Source organism: Ptychodera flava, chromosome 6 (genome assembly GCF_041260155.1).
Source record: "Ptychodera flava strain L36383 chromosome 6, AS_Pfla_20210202, whole genome shotgun sequence".
NCBI lineage: Eukaryota > Metazoa > Hemichordata > Enteropneusta > Ptychoderidae > Ptychodera > Ptychodera flava.
Window position 1 is genome coordinate 39,825,503 of NC_091933.1, and position 27,264 is coordinate 39,852,766.

The 27,264-nt window shown below is 37.3% G+C and overlaps 1 protein-coding gene across 2 annotated transcripts; it reads right to left on the reverse strand.

The window, feature by feature from the left end:
- Window positions 1-668: 668 nt before the first annotated feature.
- LOC139135769 (uncharacterized) lies at window positions 669-27,264 on the reverse strand. 2 transcript variants are annotated; one of them, XM_070703466.1, is made up of 18 exons: window positions 26,960-27,264; window positions 23,217-23,775; window positions 18,910-19,090; window positions 16,971-17,149; window positions 16,451-16,746; window positions 11,313-11,486; window positions 10,125-10,225; window positions 8,957-9,176; window positions 8,118-8,377; window positions 7,710-7,888; window positions 6,687-7,387; window positions 6,310-6,467; window positions 5,473-5,730; window positions 4,427-4,513; window positions 3,561-3,759; window positions 2,538-2,704; window positions 1,768-1,919; window positions 669-927 (listed from the first exon to the last, which is right to left on the reverse strand). In XM_070703466.1, exons 9-18 carry the CDS (start codon window positions 8,215-8,217, stop codon window positions 817-819), a joined length of 2,112 nt encoding a protein of 703 aa, XP_070559567.1. In that variant the 5' UTR covers window positions 8,218-8,377; window positions 8,957-9,176; window positions 10,125-10,225; window positions 11,313-11,486; window positions 16,451-16,746; window positions 16,971-17,149; window positions 18,910-19,090; window positions 23,217-23,775; window positions 26,960-27,264; the 3' UTR covers window positions 669-816. The 2 variants fall into 2 exon arrangements, with proteins under 2 accessions (XP_070559567.1, XP_070559566.1); XM_070703465.1 differs by having other exon boundaries at window positions 1,768-1,925.

Consider the following 27,264-nt stretch of genomic DNA (forward strand, 5'->3'; position numbering starts at 1 on the left):
TTTCACAAAAAAAAATGGTGAATTAAACTGTATTTATACTCATACTTAAAAAAGTCTTCAGAAGCACAACACAAGATTACACAGGCATTGGACAAAATTGAATGTCAAAAGAGCTGTCTCCAAGGTACATGTATACTATAATTTGAGGTAGTGATGCGCCTCAAAAGTGAAAGACTTAAGTTTTGCTCGATCTTTCTTCAAGGAATCCTTCAACAATTTTCTTTCAAAATCAAGAATAAAATGGAGGGTCACCATGAAAATTTGGTATGAAAAAGAAATTACCCACAATTTACCTATATTTGAAATTCAAAATGGCCGCCATCCATGTGTTTACTCTAAGGAGAAAAATAAAATGTTCAATTTTCAAAAAACAAAGATGGCGAAAGTTTTTCGTACTCCCGGGACTTAAAAATGAGCCCCAACAAGAGGTAGACCAGAAAAGAATTTGAAAAGTTTGGGAGTTTTAATATCTGTCCTCATCTGTCTACCTTCAATTTGTGCAGCTTTGAAGATAACACTATTGACCAAACATCTCAAGTAGCCAACATCAAGAAGGTTTCAAGGAATTTGTGTCAATATCTCACAACTTACAAAAATATCTGCTGAAGGCTATGAGCCAATAAGTATTTCCACAAGCAGGCTTTGGATAAAAATCAAGACCGGATCAATACACTCTTTTGTCTTTCAATACTTACACACATTAATTGTTATGCTTTTCTTTTTCAAAATCAAAATATTCAAATGTTAATTTTTGATGTGTCCACAATGTTGGAAAATGCAACATCTGTTTGGCCATTCAGCTTTTACCATGCCAGTCTACTGCTCATCCAGTCTTCTCCTAAATTCATAATAAAGCTGATTTAGCTTCTTCTTCACTTCCTCAACCTCAAAACCTAGATGCTTTCCTATGTTCTGCAGGTTGAATGGCTGGGTGGACAAAATAAATGAGATTTTTCCATAAAAACAGCGAAAGAAGGAATATAGTCTGGATCCACAGTAACATTTTTGATGTGTCGCTTATATGTATTAGAGCATCACTGATTTCTTGCTTTCAAAGTATGAATAAATGTTTTCCCTCATGACTACTGTACTGCAAAGTCTGTTCTGATCTTGACATATCAAAAAGCCTGATCAACTATGAATGAATTCACTTCGTATGCGGTCACTCAAATACGTTCCACACACAAGTTTGATTACATTTTTGAAGTCATAAAACTTTGGCATGCGAAATGATGAAGTGTAAAGCACCTTTCATTCAGACAAGAAACCATTTGTGTGTTTGAAATTGTAAAATAACCATAAACTATGTGGCAAAGATCAAGAGAACCTCTACAACGTCACCTTTAAAATATTTGTAACAGTAAAATTCACTTAAGGTAGTATGCACCTCGAAAGTGAAAGACTTTAAACTCAAACTTTCCCCAAGGAAATTTTCAACCAGTCTCTTTCAAAATCAAGAATAAAAAATTGGGGGTCACTTTGCAAATTTTGGTACTAGAGTAACAAATTACACAAGATTTACTGATATTTGAAATTCAAAATGGCTGCCATCCCTGTGTTAACTCTATGGAGAAAAATAAAATTTTCAATTTTCAAAAAACTAAGACGGTGAAAGTTTTTCTCTCTCTCTTGGCTTCAAAAAATTATCCCCAATAAGTGGTAGATCAGAAAAGAATTGTAAAAGTTTGAGAGTCAAAATCTCTGTCCCTAAGGTGCATTCGAATGATTGAAAAAGTTGAGTCTTTCTCAGGTACCTCCAAAGCTCACCTTCAAAAATGCAAACTCATGGTCGTCTCCATTGACTTGTACACTCTCTGTGTGTCTCTCACTACTCTCTGTATGGCAGCCTTCATTATTACTATGGGCTTGAATCTTCTGTCCTTCATATACAGAAATGTGGACTTTTGTCGAGGAACCCTCTGTGGCTGAATCAAACACAGAATGAAAGAATGACTTCATGATTTGATATGGCTGTGAGTGAATGATATAGCTCAAATTTCCAACATGACAAACTTCATATGCTTCTTACATAAAGTAAAATTTAAAATTCTTACACATAATGCTAGCATTGGGAGCTGTGCATACTGCAAATGAAAAATAGTTCTACTACCCCGGTATTTCAATCTGCAAAGAAGACCAGCAAATTTATGCAATGACTCTTTAACCAGCATATGAATATCACCACAGACTTTTGATCAGGGTATGGATTTATCTTGTACAAAGTGACTGATATACTGTGAAAGTACACATCTCAATGCTGTCATTTGGGCTGGGAGGGTTATTTAATTGCAAAAGATGTAAATGTGAACAAATCTGCCAAGATGGTGTCTCGCTGCCACCTTCATTCAGTCTATTGAGTTTTTGCCTCCTATCCCTAATTCTCTTGATAGAAGTCTACCAATGATTGACAGGTTAAAAGGTACTGTGCAGTACAGTTGGCTCAGTCAGTAAACAAATAGTGAAATCCAGTGTCAGATTAATGTCCTTTCATATCCTATGAACTGCAAAACTATTCGTCTTAAGCTTCATTACAGTACCTGACAAAGCTGTGTCATCACTGCTTTCGATGGAACTGACAAGTTTTATCAGATGTTTTATTCTGACATCAAGGTCACTTTCTGGAATCTTGCAAAAGTCGTTTGTTGTTACAAACAACTCTGATAGATGATGACGTATCTCATTCATGGCAACAAGTATCATTCCACTGAAAACAAAAATACATACAGTGTAGAGGTTGACTGTTCAAAGCTTAACATTTCCTGAAAGAGCCTGCATGCGAACCTTTTCCTGACGTGTAAAGCTTAATTACCACAGTTATTGACAATCCTGTCAAATCTTGCAGAAGACATGTTTTCTGATGTTATATTATGATGAAATCGACATCATGGGTTTTGAAACAGACAGAAATATCACATCTCGTAGAAAACTTGGTCAAGGTGGCGACATTGACAAGTTTCACAAAGTCATGGTGGGTATACATGTAGCTGAACAAATCATACCTGTATCTCTCTACAAGTACGCCAAACCTCACAGATTTCTAATTAGTTTTTCTGCCTTGAAGTAGATGTGTTCCACATTTGCAAAGCTCGCAAATTAATCATGATTTCCCTTGATGTGAACTTAGACATCTCACTTCTACTGTCTATGGTATGAGTGAATCAACTCAAGCATACGTGTAAAAATAAACAGTGGCAGCTTGTGAACAAATTTTTCTCAGAATTGCAATCCACGATCAAACCATATAGTTTGCAACATCACATTTCAAACTGGAACCCTACTGACAGTCTGGCTTTTGAATGCAACATCATACACAACTGATAAAATTATCACTGTCTCAGTGTATGATCACTTTCCCAGTGATGTTCCTATCATAACTTTATCATTTTCATCATTTTACCATATTCTACTGTAAACATTACCCACATTTGTCCTGCAAATCCAACACTGTATAAAACCACATCAAATACAGTCAATGAGATTTTGTCAAAATTAACACCAGGTCGTTAGCAGCATACTGGTCATAATAAGAGAAGGAAAAACGGATACAGGGACCGACTTACCTTATTGGTACATTCTTTGGGATGTCAAATTTGTGATTCAAGAGATCCACATGTCTGATCCTGTTACGTTTGATTGTCAGCTTGCAGTCAAAACGTGCAGGTAGAAATGTCATTAACATGACAACCGCTAGCACTCCATGGCAGTCAGTAGGTAGGACGGTTACTCCATCAACACGACACTTTGTAATATCATCCGTACCTGCAATGAAGTGATAATGTTGTCATATTTTCGATTCAGACTGTTAAAATGCCAAAAGACACAAGGGAGCAAGATACACAACTTTTGATTATACTAATGTGGTTCATCCAAGATCACCTCAATGTCGACCTAGACTTTTACAGTCTGGGTAGGCAAATCTTTGGAGTATGCGGAGTTATGGGTCCATGTATCAAAATCTGCTTGACTATCTGCTTGACTTTGGTTTACTCCTAGTAAAATTCCATGAGTCCAAGCTAGAGAAATGAAGAATATTGTCACATTTACGATCTGTAATTCAACTGTTTTGGCCAAATGACATGTTTATGTACAACTGTATCTGACAACCTGAAGAACTTTGAAGATTTACATGTATCTTAAGCTGAATCTCCTTCAATAGAGCTGATAGGGATTATGGAGGGGTTTGTTACTAAATGTAGCTGCAGGTGCACAACATCAGACAATTTTTCCCAGTTTTATGAGGTGGTTGGTGCAACTTGTAATGTTTATCACAACTTCAGCAGTCGCCTATAAAGTTGTATTTCACTATTCTTGCATAAATAATTTTCAAAAACGTGATCTAGAATTGCTGAGAAATATTTTTTTTTTTGCATATCAATGAGAGAACTATGGCATGCCTTGCACACAGCCCTATTGAAACACATCTCACCTTGCACAGTGGCAGCCACGGCATGATGCTTGATTTTCCTAGTCTCACAGGCATATCCAATGGGATTACGCCAGCCATTCAAAAAACCTGCCAACAGAGCATTGAATCAGAGCATACTTTCTGTACAGACATTTCTGCAACATTCTTTGGTGACGGTAGTGCCAATTGTTGAGGACAAAGCTGTCAGTGGGTTCATATAGGTTGATCTATGTTGATCATACGATTACACATTACTCCCTGTTTATTTTTGTTCAACGAAGGAAAATATTAACAGCATGATGCCCACATCACCACAAGTTTACGATTTGTGGTAAAATTTCATTATATCATGAGTATTTTCAAAGCTACATAAAGGATAATATTAGAATATAAAATACTTGATCACATGCACATACAAAGAATTCATTGTTTTCCTGCAAAACAAGTGGAGTTTTCACAAAAAAACTTCACGATTTAACTTAATTAATTTAACTTAATTTAAATGATATCTGTTTATTATGGGTAAGTTGTCAATCATTTCATAGAGTACATGTTGGTTTTGACAGGGGCAGTGGTTCACACATGGCAAATGCCAATTAAAGGCTCTGTCTACATGTATCTCTAAGCCCAGTGAAATTGTACACGGTTTCATACAATAACATTGTCAAAGAAATTTTCTTTGGCCAAGTTGACAGTCATCTCATTCTAGCCGATCACAGCTGATGCTCAAAGTTCAGGGCAAAGTTGCAATGCTTATAGAACCTAAGTTATTACTGAACACAAATACTACAATAATGTGACCAGCGGTGAGTTGTTTATGAAAATATTTGTTCATTTATTTTTTGTTACATATACAGGCATCCAATTTAATATTAAGTGTCAGACTTATTTTCATCCTTATTTATGAAAATATTCACTCCGATATAATTTGGTAGACGCAATGGAACAATGCCGATTGTTTTCAATGGTGATTGTGGATTTGCCTACAGGATTTATGGTGAACAGGCAAAATCTCTTGGTGTGCTTTGAAAGATTAGAGTCAAAATGACAGTAAGCTGTTTTCTTACATGAAAGTTGTTTCACAGTTGAGTCATTTACCAGTAAATGCCATATAATGCGGTATGGTTGACATGGTTTCTTGAATTCAATCTGTGGCAGCTTTATAACTGATGCCATCTCCTTTGTCAGTGGGAAACTGAACTGACTCCTGTCACATCCATACTGATTCAGTGTGTGCGCCCTCAGTGGCAAGTCATGTATGACTGGATTGCTACTGTCCAGTGCTGGACATTTCTCAAATTCAATAAAGACCCGGTCAGAAAACCCTGAAATGAAATAAAAATATTGCTTCTTTAGTGTATTTAGACATCGAATTAGGTTACCTAGTGAAATGGAAAAATCCACATTTGTTGTGAACACCCAGTTCCCGTCTTGGTATGTTGATCATGAGTTTGACAGAAAAAGGTTTCCTCTGACCGGGGTTGAGTACTCTTGATTTTTGTGTTTAATTTGACAACCTTGGTAAGTTTGAAGTTTCACTGGTGTGTTTGTCATGATTTCCATTTTACTATCATAGAGTTCATATGTGCATGATACCATAATGACCTTGCTGATTTGCTGAATTTGAAATCACAAATTTTTAACGTCTTCAGTGATGGGAAGGGGTCACAATTTTAACCGACAAAATCAATTTATCATACACAAACTGTTATTAATTTCCCACTCAATATGTTTCACTCATTCATAATATTAGTGTATGAATGAAACATAAACTTCAGACAAACCTGTTGCTCCTACTTGTAAAATTTGGTTGATTTTGGTTATGAAAAAATACTACATCTTGCTAATTTTCAATACTGAAACAATAATAAAATTTTTCTTAAAAACAATTTTAGCATCAGTACTTCCTGAGCCAAATTCGAATCTCTTTGGTGTACACATCAAGTCCAATATTTGGCTGAGCACCTTCTTCTTGTCTTCTCTGCATAGGATTGGATTCATGTTGTTGAGGATAATTGTACATGCTGGATCATAACACAAAGACTTGATGTTTTGTTCTTCCCTGCAATCAAAATGAGATGATGATGTTTTAGATTAACAGAGAGATGATCCCAACACAACAACAACTCCCCCCCCCCCCCCCCCGAGTCTAAGAATGTCAATACTTTGTGAAAGAAGTGGAGTCATTGCTGCGTAAAGTAGTTAACATCTCCAGTGTGGGTACAGTTTGTCCTGATTGTTGTGATTGTCATAATGCAAGGGAGGCAATGTTAATTTATACCTTTCAGTTCTATTGAATAATCTCTCCCTTCCATCAGGGGGTGGCCAGTCATGCCTTCCGACAAGATAGCATGGATTAAAAGCAGCAACTTGCAGCATCTTCAGTAACATTGTATCAGAAGAGAAAAGTGTGTCAACAGGGGTTGTGATATCACTATTCTGTGAGGTTGAAGGACCTGCTTCACTAGACAGATGTCCATTTTCGGATGCCGACTTTCCATCCATCTTGCCTGAAGTCTTAGCCAGGATCTTCTGTTGTCCAGTACTGTCAGTCTTTGCTGGGCTTTTGGTTTTTCCTTTTTCCTGTTTCTGCTTGTCCTGTCCTTTACCAGACCCCTTGCCATCGTCTAAACTGTCATCATCACTGTCAGCGATTTCAGACTTCAGAAGTGACAGCAGGTAAGCTATGTCCTTGCAGGCTTTGCTGTCACTTTGCAAGTAACGATGCAGTCGAGACGCAATCTCACAAACAGAGCTTTCCATTTCAGCCAGTCTCTCCATGATAAGGGCATTTCTGGCACAAAATCTTTGTCTGCTTTTGGAGAGAATGCTTTTCCTGTTATCTTTCTCCCGTTCTTTCAGCCATGCTTTAAACATATTGACATACATGAGGGGCTCACTGTACTGTCCATTGTCAAACTTTGCTCGAGCCTTGAAGCTCTTTTCTAAAGATGGCCAAAATTTGTGTGGATCCTTCATGACCTGCAGTAAAGGTCAGAGGTCAAATTAAGGGCATGGTCACCTCCATACTGTAGCAGCACATCCAGATTGTGTAAAACCTTAAACATTAGAAATTATTCCTTCTGCCAATCAGGCACATAATTCTAAAATTTCACAAAACCAAGTCAAACATTTACCTGCAGTGGGCAGGCAGCTATTTCCTACTCTGTTGATCGGATGACATCTCAAATCAAATGGCACTTTTCGGAAGTGGCTTGAACTGCAATTTCATGACTCACCAGCCATTGGGCTTAATTTCAAATCAAAACTTTGGATCATACCTCTAAACATCTTATGTACCTACCATGATACTAGGAAGGGAGAAGGGGTCCATGCGCAGTGACAGTGCCGCAGCCATGACGACAGCATCACAGGTACAATTGAAGAGGACACCATAGACGACAAGGCGACTTAATCCCATGTCTACTGGCAGCTGTAGAGCCACATAACCAAGCAAAGTTATATCAGCATGCTCAGAGTTTTCTGAAATGTTGAAATGATAATGTTCCTGTTAGTGTGTTAGACAGTGTATTGATTAATCCAGATAAAATATAATTCTATTGATGACTTTAATTTTGAACAATCTTTGATGTAGCAAAGACTCAAGATTAGAAATTTCTCTGCTGTCATTTTGGTAATACTATTTCCTATCAAAGTGACATAAATAGAAGTTCAATCGACAGACTATGAATCAATTATATCTGTGTCTTACTTGTAAGAGCGCCAACTTCTGCCAAGCTTTCGACAGCAGCATCAAATTTTTCCATTGATGGTGGTTCAACGGCATAGCTCAGCAGTTCACTGGTGGGCATTCCCGAGCGATCTGTTTGGCAAGCTGCTTCATTCTCAGGACAAGTTTGTCTAGGGAGCTTGTCATCATCTCTGGAGGGTCAAAATCTTGAAGACAGCTTTCGAAATAGTTTTCTGCCATGAGCCTGACCACTTTGCCTTCAAACACTCTGCCTGTGCGACCTGTCAAGAGTGCAAGTCCTCAGAAGTGTTACCTCACTTGTGTAATCTTTTATCACGTAACTGGACCCTGAAGGATGCCATCACACTAGAGGTTTGTAGGGATAGCTACAACTTTTTTTGTCCAGTCAAACTTTGAAATGACCCTATTGAATTGTTCAATTTTTGCTGACTTTAAAATTCAACTACAACTGAAGTTTGGTTTGACAACTGTCAAAGAAAATTTAGTCATAAACAAATATGGTTCACATGAACACACTTGAAGGGAAAGACCTTTAGAAAATTCTCTTATTTAAAATTTTTTATGAAATCTGATGATAACCATTTTGTTTTCATAAAAGGAAGACTGAAGTTTGGCTAAACTTAGAGATGGCTATGATTTATAATTTCAGAAAAGTCAATTGTACGGACAATTGTATCCATGTATATGAAGACTCCTATACTATCACGATCACCTGATCCTTTTGCTTGACTTTGACAAGAAATGTTTAAAAGCTTACTTGAATAAAGTACTAGTATATGTAAAAATTACAGTTGATATTTCAGACTCTCAATGTGGCCTGAGTTCAAACTTTAACTTACCTGCCCTTTGTTGAGCACTTGCTTTGGAGCACCAGACACTCAGAAGACATGACATACGGCGCTTTTCGTCGTATGAGATTTGACGTTTAAGCCCAAAGTCTATGACTACCCGCACATTGGGTAGTGTCAGTGAACTTTCAGCGATATTTGTTGCCAAGATGATGTGGGCACGACCCTTGGGTGGCATTTCAAAACACTCTTCCTGTTCTTCCCTTGGTATCTTTGTAGTATATGGGAAACGAGAAAGTGCATTTTCATAGTTAAAAACTATCTACTGTTGATTGACCAATCAGAGTGCTCAATTCAGGGTGTTTTATTTACTTGTAAAGCCCTGGTCACCAAATTCCAGAAACGAATGACAGCGCCGTAGTAAAGTACTGTCCAATCAAAAGTGAACATGTCATATTCTGTAGACATCTGGTACGTTTTTTCCCTAATATTCAAATTTGGTAACAAAGCGGAAACCAGCTGCAACACAAAATCTGTGGTGGTACAAACATAAACTAATGTGCCCTAGGGCATTTATAGGATGTTCCATTACATTGGAAGGCTATTTCACAAATAAAAGTTTTAATTCATATCCTAAATATGTTACATTGACAAAGGGGACGGTTGACGTAAACACATTGAAAATGAAAATATATCAGTTAGGGGCGATAGTTTTTAAGTCGGATAAAACCCTCGTACTCGGGCTTTATCCTATACATCAATTCTACTGCATCTCCTTATGCATCTCTGGTCCTGTTCCACAATACTTGAAAACGATGTTCTTACACAAGGATATGTATATGATCTTCTCATTCATATCTACGCAACGTAGAAGATATCACGATACAGTAACGTGTCCTAAAAGCACATGATATTCCAAATGCCCAAAGCAATTCATTTATACACAATGTCTGACAAAAGCTATATTTAATCCAGGAATTCTCTTCATAAACTTAATATCAGAAGTACAGCAATTCTTTTATTCGCAATATTACCACAGAAATAAATCAACAAGTTGTACAACGTACATTCTCTTGTCTATTTAACAGATTTCCTTCTTTGAATAACTCAACAGAACAATTATGGCAAAGATTCCAGTAAAATTCCAGGGAAAAATGCATCAGTACAAGTAATACCTTCAACAGAAAGGAATGTTTGTAGTGAATGGATAAGTCTTTACCTGAGAGTGGAGTACAAACAACTTGAAAGGGCATTGACCCTTGCCCGGTCTGAACTCAAAGGGATACAGGTACTCACAAAGTGTATAAATCTCACCAATACCTACAAGGTCAATGTAAACAAATGATAGGCATCAATGTAAACAAATGGTAGGCATAATGTAAACAACTGGTAGCATTACGTAAATTGTCACAGTGGAGCATCAGAATTCACAGGAAGTCTTAGATTGCTCATAGTCTGACACCAAAAATCCATTGTGTGCGGTGCAGATTCTCCTTTGCAGTTCTAAAAATTCCCAAGTGGCCTGGCTACCTATACAGCACAGTGGTTATGAGTTATCCGAGGCAAAGATAAAACGCTGGCAAATTTTGCTGTTATTTGAATCAATCAGAATGGTATTCTAATTTCTGATAACTTGTCCATCAGATCATTAAAATTACACATGCACTCAAAGAAATGATTTTCACTTCCAACATGATCAGCAATCATGTAATATTTTAAGTTGGCATTGCATATAACAGAGTATTTTGCTCAAAATCACTTTTTTTAACAGAGACTCATTCAAGTTTCATTCATTTGTTAACCTACAATTTTAAATCATTGGTTGGGTCCACCTCTAGCATGACAAGAAGTTGTAAGTTGGGTGAGAAAGAAGTGTAAATTTATGAAAATCACTGGATTTCCTGGCTTCTTTTTTCTCCTATTTTAAACAATTCAAAAAAATTCAATTTCACTCTGGCAGGATCAAATTATGTGAAATTTTCACATTACATTCTTTAAATACTATATGACAAAACAACAACTTTATCTGGCAATAAAGTTCTTACATTTGTAATAGGCGTCATTTAAATTTTACTTATTATGATTTTAATAACTTTTTGAATGTCAGTCTTTCAACCCCTGCCATTTCAGAATGAGAATAGATAATAGATACAATTCTAACAGATAAAATTCTAACAGGAAAAAAGAAAAAACTTTGCAGAAAGATTGGTTACATTACAGAAGCAGTGCTTATCGTATGCATAACTCCAAATGCTCTAATTCTTTCCCTTCACAGCAATTATTGCGGTTTAGTTGGTGATTTCTACATTAAGAATTTGACAGTTGATTATTTACATACACATGAAACACAGATATCAATGCACTTCCCATACCTGCTTCAAGTTCAAGATCATAAGTATGAGCTTACCTGGCAGGAAGATCAAGATAGATTCTCCGGGAGTTGCCATATTTTTGACCAAAGTGACACAGACTTCGTACAATCCATTCAGAATGGTGGCTTTCAGCTTGTCCTTTGAGTTCTCTATTCCATGGAGTTTAGAGGACAGTGAGTTTAACTTCTTGTCAGTCATGGTTGTCATGCCTGGAACATATCATGGAAAGCTGGTGAGGTTACAGACTCAGTGACCCTGGTCACGGGTAGAGTAACCGTGCCCTGGTCAATGGTTGATATTCCTATCTAGGTCAGGTTACATGCTGACCCTTACATCTAGACCGGCCCATCAGTGGATAAAACTGAATTTAGCAATAAACACCACATGGAGCGAACCTTCATTAGGTCTAACGCTTGCACAGCAACAGTCACAGAGTGTAGCCCTCTCAAAGAGTTGCCCATTCTTAGCAATATGCGCAGGTTTTCAATCCAGATTTTCAGGCAGTAATCAGTTGTGAATATAAACACTATGACAATTCATTACCACCCCTTCATTCAAAATATTGTTCATTTTCTGATTTCAAAACAACATTGACTTAATTCTGCCATGGACCCTGAACCAGAGTCAGAGCCTTTGCTTACACTGAGTGTATAGATGACTTAATGAGTACTGTCAGCGTAAGGCCCCCTTCACTTTTAGTGAATTCAAATGGTTAATATTTCTTTGTCAAAAGCAATCCATACACTTAAAGTGTTCTCATTTTATCTGTGTTTATGATTAGACAACCAGTAACATATCTTTTATGTTTTACCCATTGCTTAACAAGTCTGTAAGAAGATTATGGAGGTATCATAGCCTTTTTGTTTTCAATTGAAATTGTAATCTAGGAAAGTAAATTTCCTGGCAAGTCAATCTGACGCCTGGCACAGGTTTAATTCAATACCTATAGTCAAGGGAACCGATAAGTGAAATGTTGATGTTATGCTCATCCATGCATGTGACTTTGAGACACACTGCTATAATCATGATAATGTTCCTGAAACCGGACTCATGTCATCAATGAGGCAAAGTATTTGCTGGCTGAAATAACGAACATGTGGAAAGAGATCTTGTGTTGTTAGCTCCGTTAGTTTTATCTTTTTTGAAGTATTTTCTATTTTGTTGTTTGCAAAATGGAAGGTTTTGTTCTGCTCCCTGAATAGTGTTGAAATGCACAGTGTTTATATCCATAATACATGTATATGCAGCTGACATGTTTTTATAACATGTCTCAGTTATTGTTGGTGACTGAATTTTTTGATAACAATAATACTCAAATTGTATACAAAGCAAAGAACTGGCAAAGCTAATGCATAAAATGTCATATTTTAGGGAGAAGAATTCAAAAATGTATTTTGTTTTACAAACAAAAAATAATGGAAATATTATTAAAAGTTATAGCTATAGTCTCTTTGACATAAAGAAATAATGGATCAACATAAAAATTTTCTCGTACCAACAATGCATACCCTTCTCTCCCCAGACCAAAATAAAGTTGGCAAAATGATGAATATAATGGATGGGATTTTGAAACAAGCTGATGTTGTAAATTATCCACTCCTATCTGGTATTCAGTTATTCAAAGTGATGTTTAACATTGATTTAACATTGATCACATAAAGCTATAAGACTCAGTCACTCATCAAACGATATTAAGGGGTAGACCCACCTTCCTTGAGTGATTTTGGTCATTTTTTGTTTTATGGTAAATTTTGAATCTATCTAATATGGCCTTTGACTGGACGATAAGTTTGAAACCATAACATACTCGGAAATGAGTTAGATTTTAACAAAAATGAACATTGTAGGCCAGCTGGCGTGCCGTATTTTTCTTATGTCTTAACGGTTTCCAGATTAGTCAAGGCTATCTCAAGAGCGTAAGTAGATTACGTTAATTCCATCCGGAGGAGTGCGCATGCGTCAGTCTTCTTCCCAGCTGCCGGCAGGAAGTATGTCGTGGCTACTGAACATGCTGAAGGTAGCCGTCGATTGCAAAAGCATGGTCCACAAAACCGAAATATCAAGCATATGGTCGGGAATGAGAGAACAGTTAAAATTGTCAGAGTTACAGTCAGGCTTAAAACTCCAGTTTCCGATGCGTTGAAAAGGTGTAAACTGGAAATGGTCGCAAGCGAGGACTGTAACGCAGAACGCTCACTCATTCAACGCTTAACTGAGCTTCGAACAAAAACTGGTAATACACCTTGCGCACAACAGAGAGGCTGCTCATTGAAGTTTACGTTATTTTTACCTCGTTTTCCTATAACACGTATTTAAGAAAACTGTTCCCGTACAAAACAAATGACTGCCGAAAATCCAAATAGTAGGTCTTTGTCTTTACATGTTTGCCAAATTAAGTCCAGCATTCAAAATTAATCACCGCCGAAAACCAAAACGTACATTTGTGTCTGCTAACACATGACATGGACTCAATGCAAATTATAGTCTGACATTCAAAACTGACCCCGCCCCAATCAAACTAGGCTACTCCGAAAATCCAAAAATTACGTCTTTTTCTGATAACAGTTTACATGTTTGTCTGCACCTAATGAAGTCCGACATTCAAAATTGATCCCGCTCCGAACTAATTGTGACTGATGATAAAAATGTCAGATGATTTTTTTATGTCTGCAAATGCCCAGTGAAGTCCAGCAACCAAAACTGTTACTGCTTACGTTACGGTTTACACGTAAAGCATGCAGTGAAGATTACGTTCCTGTACGTCACCACAAGTTTTCTATCTTTTTTTGTGAAAATGGTTGCGACGTCTTTTTGTTTCGACAGTCGGAAAAAACTGAATCAGTGTATGGCATCTGACGCTCAATGTGAAGGTGATAACAGCTTTTCTAACAAGTTTTTGTTATTCCTATCATAAAACAAGTCATCGTTGATGACACAGTCCCCACTTGTTAATGGGTACTTTGATTACAGGTCCTCAGAGAGGATAGAGTCCTCTTCATTAGGTCTGTGATAAAAATACTTTTGAATGAATTCGCTTGATACATGTCTGAGTTGTAGTTCAGGACATGAAAAAATCGTAATAAAATGGCCACATGGTGGCCATATTGGATCGTATCACAAAACAAATAAATGTGCATATGTATGACATAGGTTAATGTACTTGTAGCAAATTTGATTAAAATTGGTTGAGATATGCCTGAGTTATGGCTTGTACATGAAAAAATCATAAGAAAATGGCCGCACAGCAGCCATATTGGATCGTATCACAAAACAAATTAATGTGCATATGTATGACATTGGTCAATCTCCTTGTACCAACTTTGAATAAATTCGCTTGATACATGTCTGAGTTATGGTTCTGGACATGAAAAAATGTAATAAAATGGCCACACGGCGGCCATATTGGATCATATCACAAAACAAATTGTGTGCATGTGCATGACATAGGTCAATGTCCTTGTACAAAGTTTGAATAAAATCTGTTGAGTTACGCCTGAGTTATGGCTCTGTACATGAAAAAATCGAACAAAATGGCCTCACAGCGGCATATTGGATCGTATCACAAAACAAATTGATGTGCATAGCTATGACATTGGTCAATGTCCTTGTACCAACTTTGAATAAAATCTGTTGAAACATGCCTAAGTTATGGCTCTGTATATGAAAAATCGTAACAAAATGGCCGCACGGCGGCCATATTGGATCGTATCACAAAAAAATTGACGTGCATATCTATGACATTGGTCAATGTCCTTGTACCAACTTTGAATAAAATCAGTTGAAACATGCCTGAGTTATGGCTCTGTACATGAAAAAATCGTAATAAAATGGCCGCCTGGCAACCATATTGGATCGTATCACAAAACAAATTGACGTGCATCTGTATGACATATGAATTAATCCTTGTACCAAGTTTGAATGAAATCGCTCCAGGCATCTCTGAGATATCTGCGTGAACGGACGGACGGACGGACACACGCACACACGCACGGACATGACCAAACCTATAAGTCCCCCCGGACGGTGTCCGTGGGGACTAATGAGAAGTTTAAATGAAAACTTAAAATAAGACCTTGAATTTGAAAGTGTTAATGACATAATTAAATATCAATAATTACGAATACCATTTGGTCATTTCAGAGGAACTACAAAATGTAACAGTTAACATGCATTTGTTTCAAAGGATGTTTACCCAAAAATGAGGAAATCTGCTCAAAATATTTGAAAATGCAAATTTTGTGCAATATGAATTAAAACTGAATTATGCAATCTCCAGGAACCTAAAAAACACATTTAACCCTTATCCTGCCAAATTCAATGTCACCTTCAAGTCAAGTTGGTTTGTGAAGCATAACAGACCCTGTAAGGCATAACAGGCCCTGAATGTCATTTTTTAACAAAAAACTTAAATATTTGAAAATCTGTGATATTTTCTGACCAAACCTTCTATAATATACTGAGCCAAGTAGGTTAAAATACACATAGACTTGGCTTGATACTATATATTATTGCCTGAATACATGGGTTTAGGTGCCCGAGAGCAGGGGACAATTTGCCCGACGCCAGGAGGGCAAATTGTCTCCTGCTGCGAGGGCACATAAACCCATGTATTCAGGCAATAATATTTTTATTACATGCCTCTTCACAGTTAATGCTATATGACATTTAGTTACATGCAGGGCATTTTCAAATAATTTTACCATTATCGACCAGCATCAAACAGATTTTAACAAAAGTCAAAATAGCAGTGTGCGCATGGATATTTTACATCTAGCGTTAAGCGTCTACTTTGACGTCGAAAACATCGAAAGGCTTCACTGGCCCGGGTAACCATGGAAACCGGTCAGTACATCGTTCACCGGCCCGCTAACATCCCGGATGTTCCTATTCAAATCAATGCACTGATTTGCATTCACCTCGAGGCATGCAATAACACTTTTTATTGAATGTGCAGTTGGGAAGTGATACTTTACAGCAGAATTACATACCACAGGGTTAATCAACAATTGTCAGGCATTGTCAGTGGTAGTAGAGATGCAATGGCTTTAGAAAGGGATTAGATGCAATAGATCTAGAAATAAGATTAACAATTAGCTAATATGTGTAGTTTCCGGTGAAAAAAAGAGAGCGAAAGAAAATTACAAAGTCCGAAATAAAAACAAACATGCCTTACCAAATAAAGAAGAAAATTGTCCCTGCACATCTGTGGATGAGTTTTTTAGCATAGACTGCTGGGAGAATTTTACCCAAGCATCAGCAAGACTTTGAATGTTTTCTGCCGAGAACCAATGCATGTATTCAGTCTTGGACACCAAATGATCAATGTAAATAGTCTCAACATTGAACCTCCTGGCACCAACAAAGATTGGATCACGGACATGCTGATCTGCAGCAGCTGAACATGACTCTGAATCTGAATCTGAATCAGATGAAGAATTGCTTGGCTTCTCTTGGGGCATACAGAAATATCTGAAATGATGAAAAATTTAAGATAACAATGGGTGAAAAATCTCTTTAGGTTCATTTTATGAGCTGGAGAGGACGTATGTCTGATTTCCTAAAATTTGGTTTGATCATCAGATGAGAAAAAAGTTGAAATCATGGTGTATCGTGGGGATGATACTTCACCCTGGCCATAATAATGGATCATAGGAAGCGAGACTTTGTGAAAAGCAGTTACAGGATTTACTGACCTTGAGAACAGCTCTCCTTGTAGTGTGGCAGACATGACAATGACTTTGGTGGAATAGTACTCATCCATGGACAACTTGACAACTAAGCTAACCAGATCAGAATCAATCTGTCGCTCATGGATTTCATCCAGAATTACATGACTGTAATCATCAAATGATTTGGGATTGCTGACAAGTTTCTGAGGGAAAAATGACAGTTTGGAACAGAAATTTTGTAAATACCATACTAGAGATATGTATATGGTAGTGGCAAGGTGAAATTTTCATATTTTCTGACAATTTGTGTTCTACACTGGGCTAGTTATCTTGGTTTATTTATGCAGCTAGAGCATTGAAATATAAATTCCAATGCATAACTTTTCAATGAGAAACTTTGTATGGGTACTTGCAATTTTCATTAAAAATTCATTCCACTGGAAAAATATTTATGCCACAGAAGATATTATAGAAATAATGGGCGACGTGCTGACCAATAACGTTCATTTATGGGCAAGGGCGAGAGGAAAGCCAAAAATTAACAGGCAAGGCTTGCCAGGCCCGTTAATCTTGGCTTTCCTCTCGCCCGCGCCCATAAATAAACGTTAATGGTCAGCATGGAGTCTGTTATTTCCATTATATTATCAACGAACCCCAAATAATCATCAAAATTTTCGAAAATTTCCCGTGCGAACGACAACGGGGCCCAGAACTTGTCAGTAAAAAGTGCGCACTGCAAAAATTTTGCAAAGCCGGAGGTTTTTTGGAAAAAAGTGTCTTAACTTGGCCCACAAGTGTTCCATTTTATTTTGTGATTGATTATGATTTTTGTACAAATCACAATTTTCATTTAAGCTGTAAAGTTACTATGTTTATGATATTATTCACATTCAAGGGCTTGTAAACAAACCATTACTGTTTTTGTGGGCATTTATGTGGTTCACCTCGACCAATGAAATTGCGGTGGACAGGGCATGGTAATTTAATGTGAAATAATGACTAACATATAAATACACCGACTACCTGGCAGTGATGATCTGATGCAACACACAAATTTAGCAATCATGTGTACATGTGTAAAGACACAATGTCCTCTTAAGATATGTACCTAACACAGTAAGGTGATTTGTCAAATAACAGGAGTTTGCTGGAGAAAACCAGGCATTATACCATTTCAGGTTTAGGATGCACCTCAGGGCCAGTTTTTTATGGCACTTGAATTTTACAACACGTTTCTGGTATAGTGCTTGTGAGGACTGACGTTGTGAGCCCTGAGCAGTAAATAAAGTTTGCAGAATCTTGATTTAGTTAAAATAAAAAATTTGATTTTCCCCACAGAGTATAGCAGCCATTTTGAATCAAATATCAGTTAATTTTAGGTAATCTGGTTCCCCTACTTCCAAGTTTGCACAACCCATTATTTTTTATTCTTGATTACGAAAGAGAAAGGAAAATTTAGGAAAATCTGAGCAAAATATTTTAAAACTTTGTTTCAAGATGCATGTTTCCTTACTTCCACTACAGAGATGAAATATGTATTGTCTACGCAAATCTACTTACTAAATTATTTCTTGTCTTTTGATTAACACAATCTATGATGTACCGGTACATTGCTAGTGTATAAGTCCATAATGAACAAATTTAATTTCACCATTTTAGTAGAGGGCATGGTTAAGAAGTTTTATTTGTCAGATATGTAATTCAATATGGATAATGATTACTTGCAATGATGCACTTGATAAAACCACAAGAAAACATCAGTATTAGCTTGAAACCTTTGTAATTTGCCACTCTCATGGTCCCATCTGATATTCATGCTGGGGAAAATTTCATACACACAGACACACAGTATTACCATGCATCATAAGGCATGCATGAATATTATTTTCAAAGCATTGAACATTTGGGATTTTTCGACTCAAATGTTTCCTCTTCCAACATTCTAATGTTATTATTTTTTCACCTTGAGTAAGAAACCTGTCGTTACATAGATCAGCTTGGTGAAATGTGCTTGCTTGGATTCGCCACCAATCTGATATCCAACGGACAATCCAACACTTTCATTCCTCTGTGATGCCACCCTCCTGGCCAATGTAATGGCTGCCATCCGTCTTGGTTGGGTGACAATGATCTTCAGCTTTTCCCTGGGGCAGTAATTGGAAAAGAGAAAAATGTATTGAAGGTGTTCATCCCCATCTTATCATGAAGAAGTCAAATGCTTGGATTGGAGAAGTGAAAAGGATCGGATTGGACAGATGCCATGGAGTTGATTGCCATGGAGTTGGAAGGGCAAAGAGCCCTTGACATTGCCAGTTTAATTGGGCAATGTCAAGGACTATTATGTACAACAAACTACATGTAAATATGATGTAACTAATATGTGATGTAAACTTAATCAGCAATTTATTTAAGCAATAAAGTACACCCAGCGATGGTACACCACGAGATTTTGACCAGTTCACAACATATATACACCACCAGTAGCATATATGCACTTGCTATCGCTTGTGCATATATGTCATGAACTGGTCAAAATCTCGTGGTATACCATCGCTGGGTGTGCTTTATTGCTTAAATATACCATGATTCTTTTCACGTCTTGACCAATTAGATTGCTGCATTTGCACCATCAATATACTGGTATGATATAATTAGAAATATTCTATGCTAGCTGTTACCAACATGGTCCAGATATATGTCAATATGTGCTCATTCCATCTACAAAATCAACAATTAGAACCTTTCAATTCTAATGTGCTCCAAAACAAATAGTACAGGCTTGGTGTGCAAAAGAATGAGCTTCGCGCAATTTTTTCATGGACCAAATTGTTGCCTTTATAGACCAAAAAAATTTGGAAATGCAACAACTACAAACCCCATTCCCTAATGGTGAATGTAACAATTTTCACTAGTTTTAGAAGTGATACGTGTGTGTGTGTGTGTGAAAACAGTACATCCTGAGATAACAAAGAACTTTCATGGAAGATGTATTCACTGGGCAGTCATGCATAAATGACACTCTTGCATAATACGGTACTTACAGGTCTTTCAGGGTGACCGTTTACACTTGCATGTTCATCACACACATTTTCTTCTAAAGTACACACAGAATTTGTTGATAAGCCAGACGTTAAAGTTGCCGACTCATTCAATCACTGGTTAGTAAAACATGAAAGTCTCTGGGGTCTTACGAAAGAGGCATGCGAAGGCGCGACATAGGCTTTTTCTTTATTATCGGATAATATCATCTAAAATGTCCAAGTTAGAGAGTTCCAGGAATATGAGACCACTCGTCTAATATTATACTCTAACTTAGATTTTAGACGATATTATCGATTTTATCGGATAATATCCGATAAAACAAAATGTCGGGCATCAGCCATACCTCACTCGTCTAATATTAGACACTAACATCTAAGTTAGAGTCTAATATTAGATTAGTGGGGAAGAGGCAGATGCCCGACATGGTGCTTTTATCGGATAATATCCGATAAAATCGATAATATCGTCTAAAATCTAAGTTAGAGTCTAATATTAGACGAGTGGGGAAGAGGCAGATGCTCGACATGCAGTTTTATGGCATCTGCCCCTTCCCCACTAATCTAATATTAGAATCTAACTTAGATGTTAGTGTCTAATATTAGACGAGTGAGGTATGGCTGATGCTCGACATGCTGTTTTATATATGCAGTTTTATGGCATCTGCCCCTTCCCCAATCGTCTAATATTATACTCTAACTTAGATTTTAGACGATATTATCGATTTTATCGGATATTATCCGATAAAACACCATGTCGGGCATCTGCCTCTTCCCCACCCGTCTAATATTAGACTCTAACTTAGATTTTAGACGATATTATCGATTTTATCGGATATTATCCGATAAAACACCATGTCGGGCATCTGCCTCTTCCCCACCCGTCTAATATTAGACTCTAACTTAGATAACTTAGATAATATTATCCGATAATGCCTATAGTGCCAATGTCGTGGTATTCTCGTATAAAGAGGTATCTCTAATTTGCAAGCAAAACATAGAAGGGGTTATATGGTCTTGGCAAAGACAAAACACTAATTTCCAGAACACAGGGTGCCAGTTTATGACCCCTTTCAGGTAAACAGAAAGGCAATTGACCGCACATACACATACAAATTGACCACTCACACACAATGATTAAATGAGTCGGCAACTTTAAAGGGGAAATTTACTCTGAAAACTAATTTTGGAATATTAAACTGATATGGTCATTGAAAGGCTTTCGAGTCGATTTTATTCACTTTCACTCACTGGCTAACAAACAGCGGTGTACTAAAATACCGGAAGTGACGTCGTAAACTTGGTCATTGAAGCAGTCGACGTGTGCAACTGTAAGCTTTTCCACTTACAGTGTATAGAATGGCTACAGAATATAGGGGCCAAGCACTCGGTGTCGATGTTTAAGTCGAGCAGAAATAAAGTTTTCTGCGAATACCACTTTGAGAAGGGCTGCTTTTAGCGAAAGTTGCAAGTCCAACTACTGAACTACAAGCCTAAAAGAAAACTGCCCGGGGCATATCCAGCCCCAAGTGCTTTGCTTGTACATATGGGACTGTGCGTACGCTCAGGCACTAGAAACGGAACGCAGTAGACAGGACCGCTGGTTCTAGACTAATCATGGCAGCATAAGGGTGTTCTGTAACACATTAAAAATGCTTGCTCTTTTAGCATTAATGTCGATCTCTTTAGAGCATTGGCATTACTTCGGTGTCGGCATGATTTCACAGCGATTGGGTTGACAATGACAGGCATGATTGATCGCCGAGAGTAATTTGAACTTCGTCATCGGAGCTAGAATAGTCACTTTCCGAACTCGAGTCGCTGTAACTTTCTGACGATGTCAGTCTTGGATCATCAATTGCTCGTTCAGGTTTGAAGTTATTACCGATTATCTTCGCCATTATGATTTTCAGTTGAGCGCTGAGGTTTGCGTACCGCGTACGGGTACTAAACTTGCCGTAGAAGAGCTTTGTTACAAGAGACCTCGCTTTGAACCCGCTGTGACCAGCAAGTTTGATACGTCACTTCCGGTTTCCGTGCGTTCAGCTTGTGGCCACTGCGCTTATATGCGCAAGTGAAAGTGAATGAAACCAACGCTATTTTGTTTATTTTTTGCTAAATAACGACCTGATTACCTAAGAAAGTCTGAGTAAATTTCCCCTTTAATGTCTGGGTTATCAACAAATTCTGTGTGTACTTTAGAAGAAATCGTGTGTGATGAACATGCAAGTGTAAATGGTCAACCAAAAAGACCTATAATACATACATACAAACACCCTGAAGAAAGATATCAATGATGCAAGACACTGCAATACAAACTACCGACTGTCTGAGTGAATTCTACAGTCTAGGTTGATCCAACTGTTAATGCTTTGGTAACTAAGTCTACCAAAACAATAGATAGAATTCTGGAGCAGATTTTGAACAGCTGTATCTTGATACCAGTAGACTAGTGAAGCCCTGGTTTCAAACTAAACATAATGTGATATCATTCCAGTTTAGTTCTTATAGTTTGAAACATTACAGCCACAGACAAAAGTGACGATAGATTTCCTTATAGTCTTTGATGTGTGGTAAAAATGACACAATGATATGAATTTCTAATTTTTATCCCTAACAACTTCAGTATAACCCTATTACCACAATCTATTTTTCACAAACTGCAAAGACCAAATCTTCTTTTCAGTGTTGCAGTCAAGGATCTGTAAGTAACCTTTGTGCTGGTGTAAAAACACTGAGGAAAGAGCCTGGACCACTTCTTGCTTATGAAAGGAAGCTACTGGTGATTATAAACATCCCTACAAATCTAGTTGGTCAACTGTATGGTAAATCATTGTACACAAGCTGTTTTTTTGGTCACACTATGGCAGAATTGAAGGAAAAATGGTATGATGGTCAAATGTCAAAATGATATACATGGTGACTAAAGACAAACCAGTCCTATTTTTCTGACTGTAGCATCCTCTGGTCCTGTGTAACTGTCAAGTTTCTATCATATACTTCAAAGTACTATAATTATTATACAAATTTAGGAAATGTTTTAAGATACAACCCTTCTGTCAATTTCTCAGATCCAGATTGTAGTGAGCATAATATTAAATACATACATCATGATGATGATTAACATGTATCATTGCAAAAACTCACTGGGTGATTGATTATTTTGTGGCTATTAATTAGAGTTTTATGGTTCCACCAGTAAAGAGGTCATATAAAGCTAGTCTGTACGTACCTGTCATCAGGCGTCTTTTCATCCAAGATGAATTGAGGAACCATGGAGGACTTGCCACATCCTGTCTCACCATGGATACAAGTGACCCTGTTGGCCCTAATTTCATCCAAAATTCTTTCTTTGTGTTGAAGCACTGGTAAGCTATCTGACTGCGCTGTCTTATCAACCTCCTGCCTGGATCCTACAGTAGTCATTTCATTTCTTCCTTGTACTCCTCGATTGTATGGCATACTTGTTGAATCCACATGATGCCTGTATTGTCCATCTCCTTTGCTAGTGCCATAAGAACCGCTGCTGTGCCAGTATGCCGATCTGGCATTGGTTGCCTTTTCTGGCATGTAATTTTCTGTTATGCCGACACGATCACGCCTCTCTCTACGCATCCTGGGTGCGGAGTGTCTGGCAATCTCACTGTTTTGGTCATTTTCACTCTCAGGGTTGAGGTCTCCATTGGAAAAATTAATGAAGGTCCTGAACTGTCTTCTGTTTCTATTGGTAGTCTTAGGTCTTGCACCTGGTCCTTTCTTGCCGTCCATTGCGGTGAGCGGGACACTGACACCTGCAACCAAGTAGAATATCAGTGACAGTGAAACTACAATCCTGTTTCTCTTTGAAATTTGCATCACATGTGTGTGTGTGCTCTTGATACACCCATGCATACATGGACATGCTTATGAGATAAAAAAAGAAAACGTGATAATTTATGAATATCTATCGAAAATATGCTAATGAGGTTGGTATCTGTTAAAGATAGACATACTTAGTCAATGACCTGGTATTTATTAGCAATAGATATGCTAATGAGCTATCTGGTATTGAATTCAACCAACCTGTGAACCTCCATTTAATGGCACAAAAAAGTCGTATTTTATAGTCATCACAGATATTATTATCTGTCTTTGTAGTTAGAGTACTTTTCTCTCATTTTAGACATAAAACCAAAAAACTAATGGTCACTTTACTTGCCATGTTATCGTTTTATCATTAGCTTTATTTTAACAATTGCTCTTCTGGTATGAAGACATTATCAGTGTATCCCATGGCAACAGTGCATTTAAGGCCAATTCGTATTGTATTGTATTAAATGACATTAACTAATATTTAACTGTGTTCTCATCTGATATTGAGAGCATAATCATTTACCTATAATATGACACAGTTCATTATAAATGAATTGACAGTCAATACAATACGGTAGGTACTCTTACCTCACTAGAAAGTTATCAAATTCACAGAAGTAAAAGCGAAAGAGAAAGTGCACATTTTTAGTGTCTATCCTGGAAGCAATGAATGCAAATCTGTTCATTGCTTTATCAAGCATCAGCTCTTTACTGAATTACCTATTTATATGAAATGTTAGATCTGTATGTGGAGCCCTGCCACTGAATTATACAGATGCACAAATTTCACAGGGTTAAAACACACCTGTAAATCTGACAGCTTGTCAGATTAATCAGTTTTTCTAAACTTTTAGCTTTTGCAATCATCCAAATTTGCACCCACTAAAGCCATGTAAATATGAGTCATTGTGATATCTACTACAGACTTAGTACATTTACAAGATATGTTGTTTAAAGGTATACAGTCACTTGTAATCTAAATATGCCCATATATGGTCAAAGGGGCGTTCCTTGGTATTCAAAATGTCCATGTGAGGGTGCACCCACTTAAAATCTGTGATTGGTTAGATTTTCTCTTTCCATGGTAACGGGGCAAAATTGGAACAGGTGACAGCTAGTATACCTTTAAGACAGGCATCATAGATTTTTGCTGCTTTGTGTGGGTCACAAACCACAACTGACCTTCCTTTACACAGGATTGTTCAACATCACCGTTTACGTTGTCAATGCCATGCCAAAATGACTACTTCCTATTTTACTAATTCTGAATTCAATTTCACAACTCTAATATTCTAATCTAAATTCAATTTTACAATCGAACATTCTATTTTTAATTCAATTTTACGACTCAAATATTCTAAATTCAATTTTACAACTCAACATTATATCCTTTTCCAAAGTTAAATTTACAACTATAACATCTTATTCTGAGTTCAATTTTACAACTCAACATTTCTCTTGACTTTCCATATTACTATTCTCTTTCTGTAAATTTACAGAACTGCAACTCTATCAGCGGAAAACATAGTTAGCCGTAGTTTCATACACAGAGAGTGTACGTATGGACCTGAGCCATGAATTTGCAGTGTTGCTGGGGCGTATCAATCGCACTCGGATCAGGGATCATTGCTACAGGAATGCTTCGAGCCAACTCACAGGTGCTCTTGTTAGTTTATTAATTTACAATGTTCGGTGTCGCCGATTTAACTCGCTTGACAATAAAATATGTTAATCTTTTTTTTTTTTTTTTTTTGAATTGAATTGAATTTATTTGGCAATTAAAATAAATATATAAAATGTACATTTCACATTACTGCCGAGGATAACACAAGAAAGCAATTTATGCTTATTTCCATTGTGGTCCTCGATGTTAAAAAAAAACAAAATGAATAAAGCAACCTGTACCTGCTTTATTCCTGCTAACTACAGTAACAACAGTATTTTCAACCATTTTTCCGTAAGCTGTTTACGGTTTCTGCTCGAAGTGTGAACTTTAAAATCGCTTCTAGCAATTATTCATGCTGAATGTTATAGAACCTTCAACCTGTAGGGCACAAATTCACACCTCGAGCAGAACACATAGATAGCTCATGGAAAAATGGTTGAAAATACACATTTAATTGTAGATAGCCAGTGATAAATTGGCATGGGTTGATTTATTCATAGACTAATAAAACTACTGTATGGGTTGGCTCACAGCAGTTCTGTGGTGATGACCCCAAACTTGAGCGTGATCGATACGCTGCAGTCTAGTCATAATATTGAACAGAGAACAGTAATACAGAAAGTTGAGAGAAATGTTGAGGTGTAAAACTGCATTAAACGTAGGATGTTCAGTTGAAAATGAATTCAGAATACAAGTTGAGTTGTAATGTTGCCAAGTTGTGTTAAATAGAGATTCAGAATAGAATGTTGGGTTGTAAAACTGAATTTATGATAGTTAGAGAGAAAGTGGTAATTTTGGCATCGATTCAAATTCAGAATAGAATGTTGGGTTGTTAGGAATATAATGTTGGGTTGTCGGCAATTAATCAAAATTGATTGATTGGTCACAGCCAGTCTAAGACTTGTATCGACGCTGTTTTTTCTGTCACTATTTTTACTTCAGGGGTAAGTTTTCCAGGAAAAGTCCGTGAAATATAGAGTTAGGCCTATATACAGTAGAAAACGAAAACTTTACATTTAATGTAACCACAGGTCCTCCACACACTTTCTGACAGCCCACTCTCTGTCTGTGTCCAGATCGCATGTTTTGTTTTCGGAACTTTAACATTCATAACACCGGAACAAATTCGATTGGAATTGGAATTTTTAGTCCATGCAGGCTTTAATTTTCGGACATGCTTAACACAGGTTTTATTTTTCAGTGGGCAATGTTTTCATATAAACTTAGACACAGCAACGATCACACTGCACTGTCCGACTGTGTATGCAAAATGACATCATGGATGATGTTAAAATTTAACCATGGAGGGATCGTGCGGTGTTATCAGGTTCTAGGTGCAATAATGGCCGTTCCAACATTGGCGTTCGAGAGCTGTACATTAGTTTTGATAGCGAGCGCGAGAGGATAATCACTTCATAATGGAGCCATTACAATGTGTGAACATTTGTTAAACCTACCTTCAAAGTGAAGGCTACAACAACACACGACCACGCGCCTTCTTGTATCCACTACTTATATCCACCGGTGCTCTAAGTCCAATACACAGACAGAATGCCGACGAACTGGGTCAGTCTTTCGTTTTCTAAAATTAGAAAGACGTCAGCTCAGTTCGGGGAATTCCAGCGCTCTCGTCATCACATGTGCTGACAATACGGTCCAGTATTGAAACTCAAGTGTGCTCAGGCTTATACACTTGGAAACTGACTGCACTTGTTTTTTGACTGGCGCTGTCTCCATCCATCAGTCTTGACGGTGACTATAT

What these genes read in the sequence shown, in the direction of transcription:
- LOC139135769 (XM_070703465.1), bottom strand. Translation starts at nt 8,217, where the DNA reads ATGCCCACCAGTGAACTGCTGAGCTATGCCGTTGAACCACCATCAATG. An exon ending in AGAAGTTGGCGCTCTTACAA is followed by an intron (nt 7,889 to 8,117) that starts GTAAGACACAGA and finishes TCAACATTTCAG; the next exon opens with AAAACTCTGAGCATGCTGAT. An exon ending in TTATTCAATAGAACTGAAAG is followed by an intron (nt 6,468 to 6,686) that starts GTATAAATTAAC and finishes TTTTGATTGCAG; the next exon opens with GGAAGAACAAAACATCAAGT.